This window comes from Buceros rhinoceros, unplaced genomic scaffold (assembly GCF_000710305.1).
Source record: "Buceros rhinoceros silvestris isolate BGI_N320 unplaced genomic scaffold, ASM71030v1 scaffold34942, whole genome shotgun sequence".
Taxonomy (NCBI): Eukaryota; Metazoa; Chordata; class Aves; order Bucerotiformes; family Bucerotidae; genus Buceros; species Buceros rhinoceros.
In genome coordinates, this window is record NW_010401238.1 from 1 (window position 1) to 262 (window position 262).

At 70.2% G+C, this 262-nt stretch overlaps 1 protein-coding gene across 1 annotated transcript in view; it reads right to left on the bottom strand.

Moving 5' to 3' along the window:
- Positions 1–85: 85 nt before the first annotated feature.
- LOC104489986 (leupaxin-like) overlaps positions 86–262 on the bottom strand; it is a gene marked incomplete at both ends in the record, with an annotated part of 1,323 nt that continues 1,146 nt past the window's right edge. The window contains 1 exon segment of the mRNA XM_010132209.1: positions 86–234. Within this exon segment, the coding sequence (XP_010130511.1) occupies positions 86–234 (149 nt within the window).

The window sequence follows — 262 nt, forward strand, 5'->3', positions numbered from 1 at the left end:
GTGGGGGAGGAGGAGATGAAGGAGGCTGGCACAGCCTCGGGGACCCGCTGGCCCCTGCGTCCCCGCCAGCCCGCTGCCCGCTTACCGCGCACACGAAGCACTCGGGGTGCCAGACGCCCTGCAGGGCTGACAGGTAGTTGTCCGTCACGGGGCGTGCGCAGCCCTGGCATTTCGGGGCAAACATGGCCACGAAGTCCTGGCGGCAGTAGGGCTTCCCGCTGCGCTCGTGGAAACCTGGGGGAGGGCGTTGGGATGGGCGTGC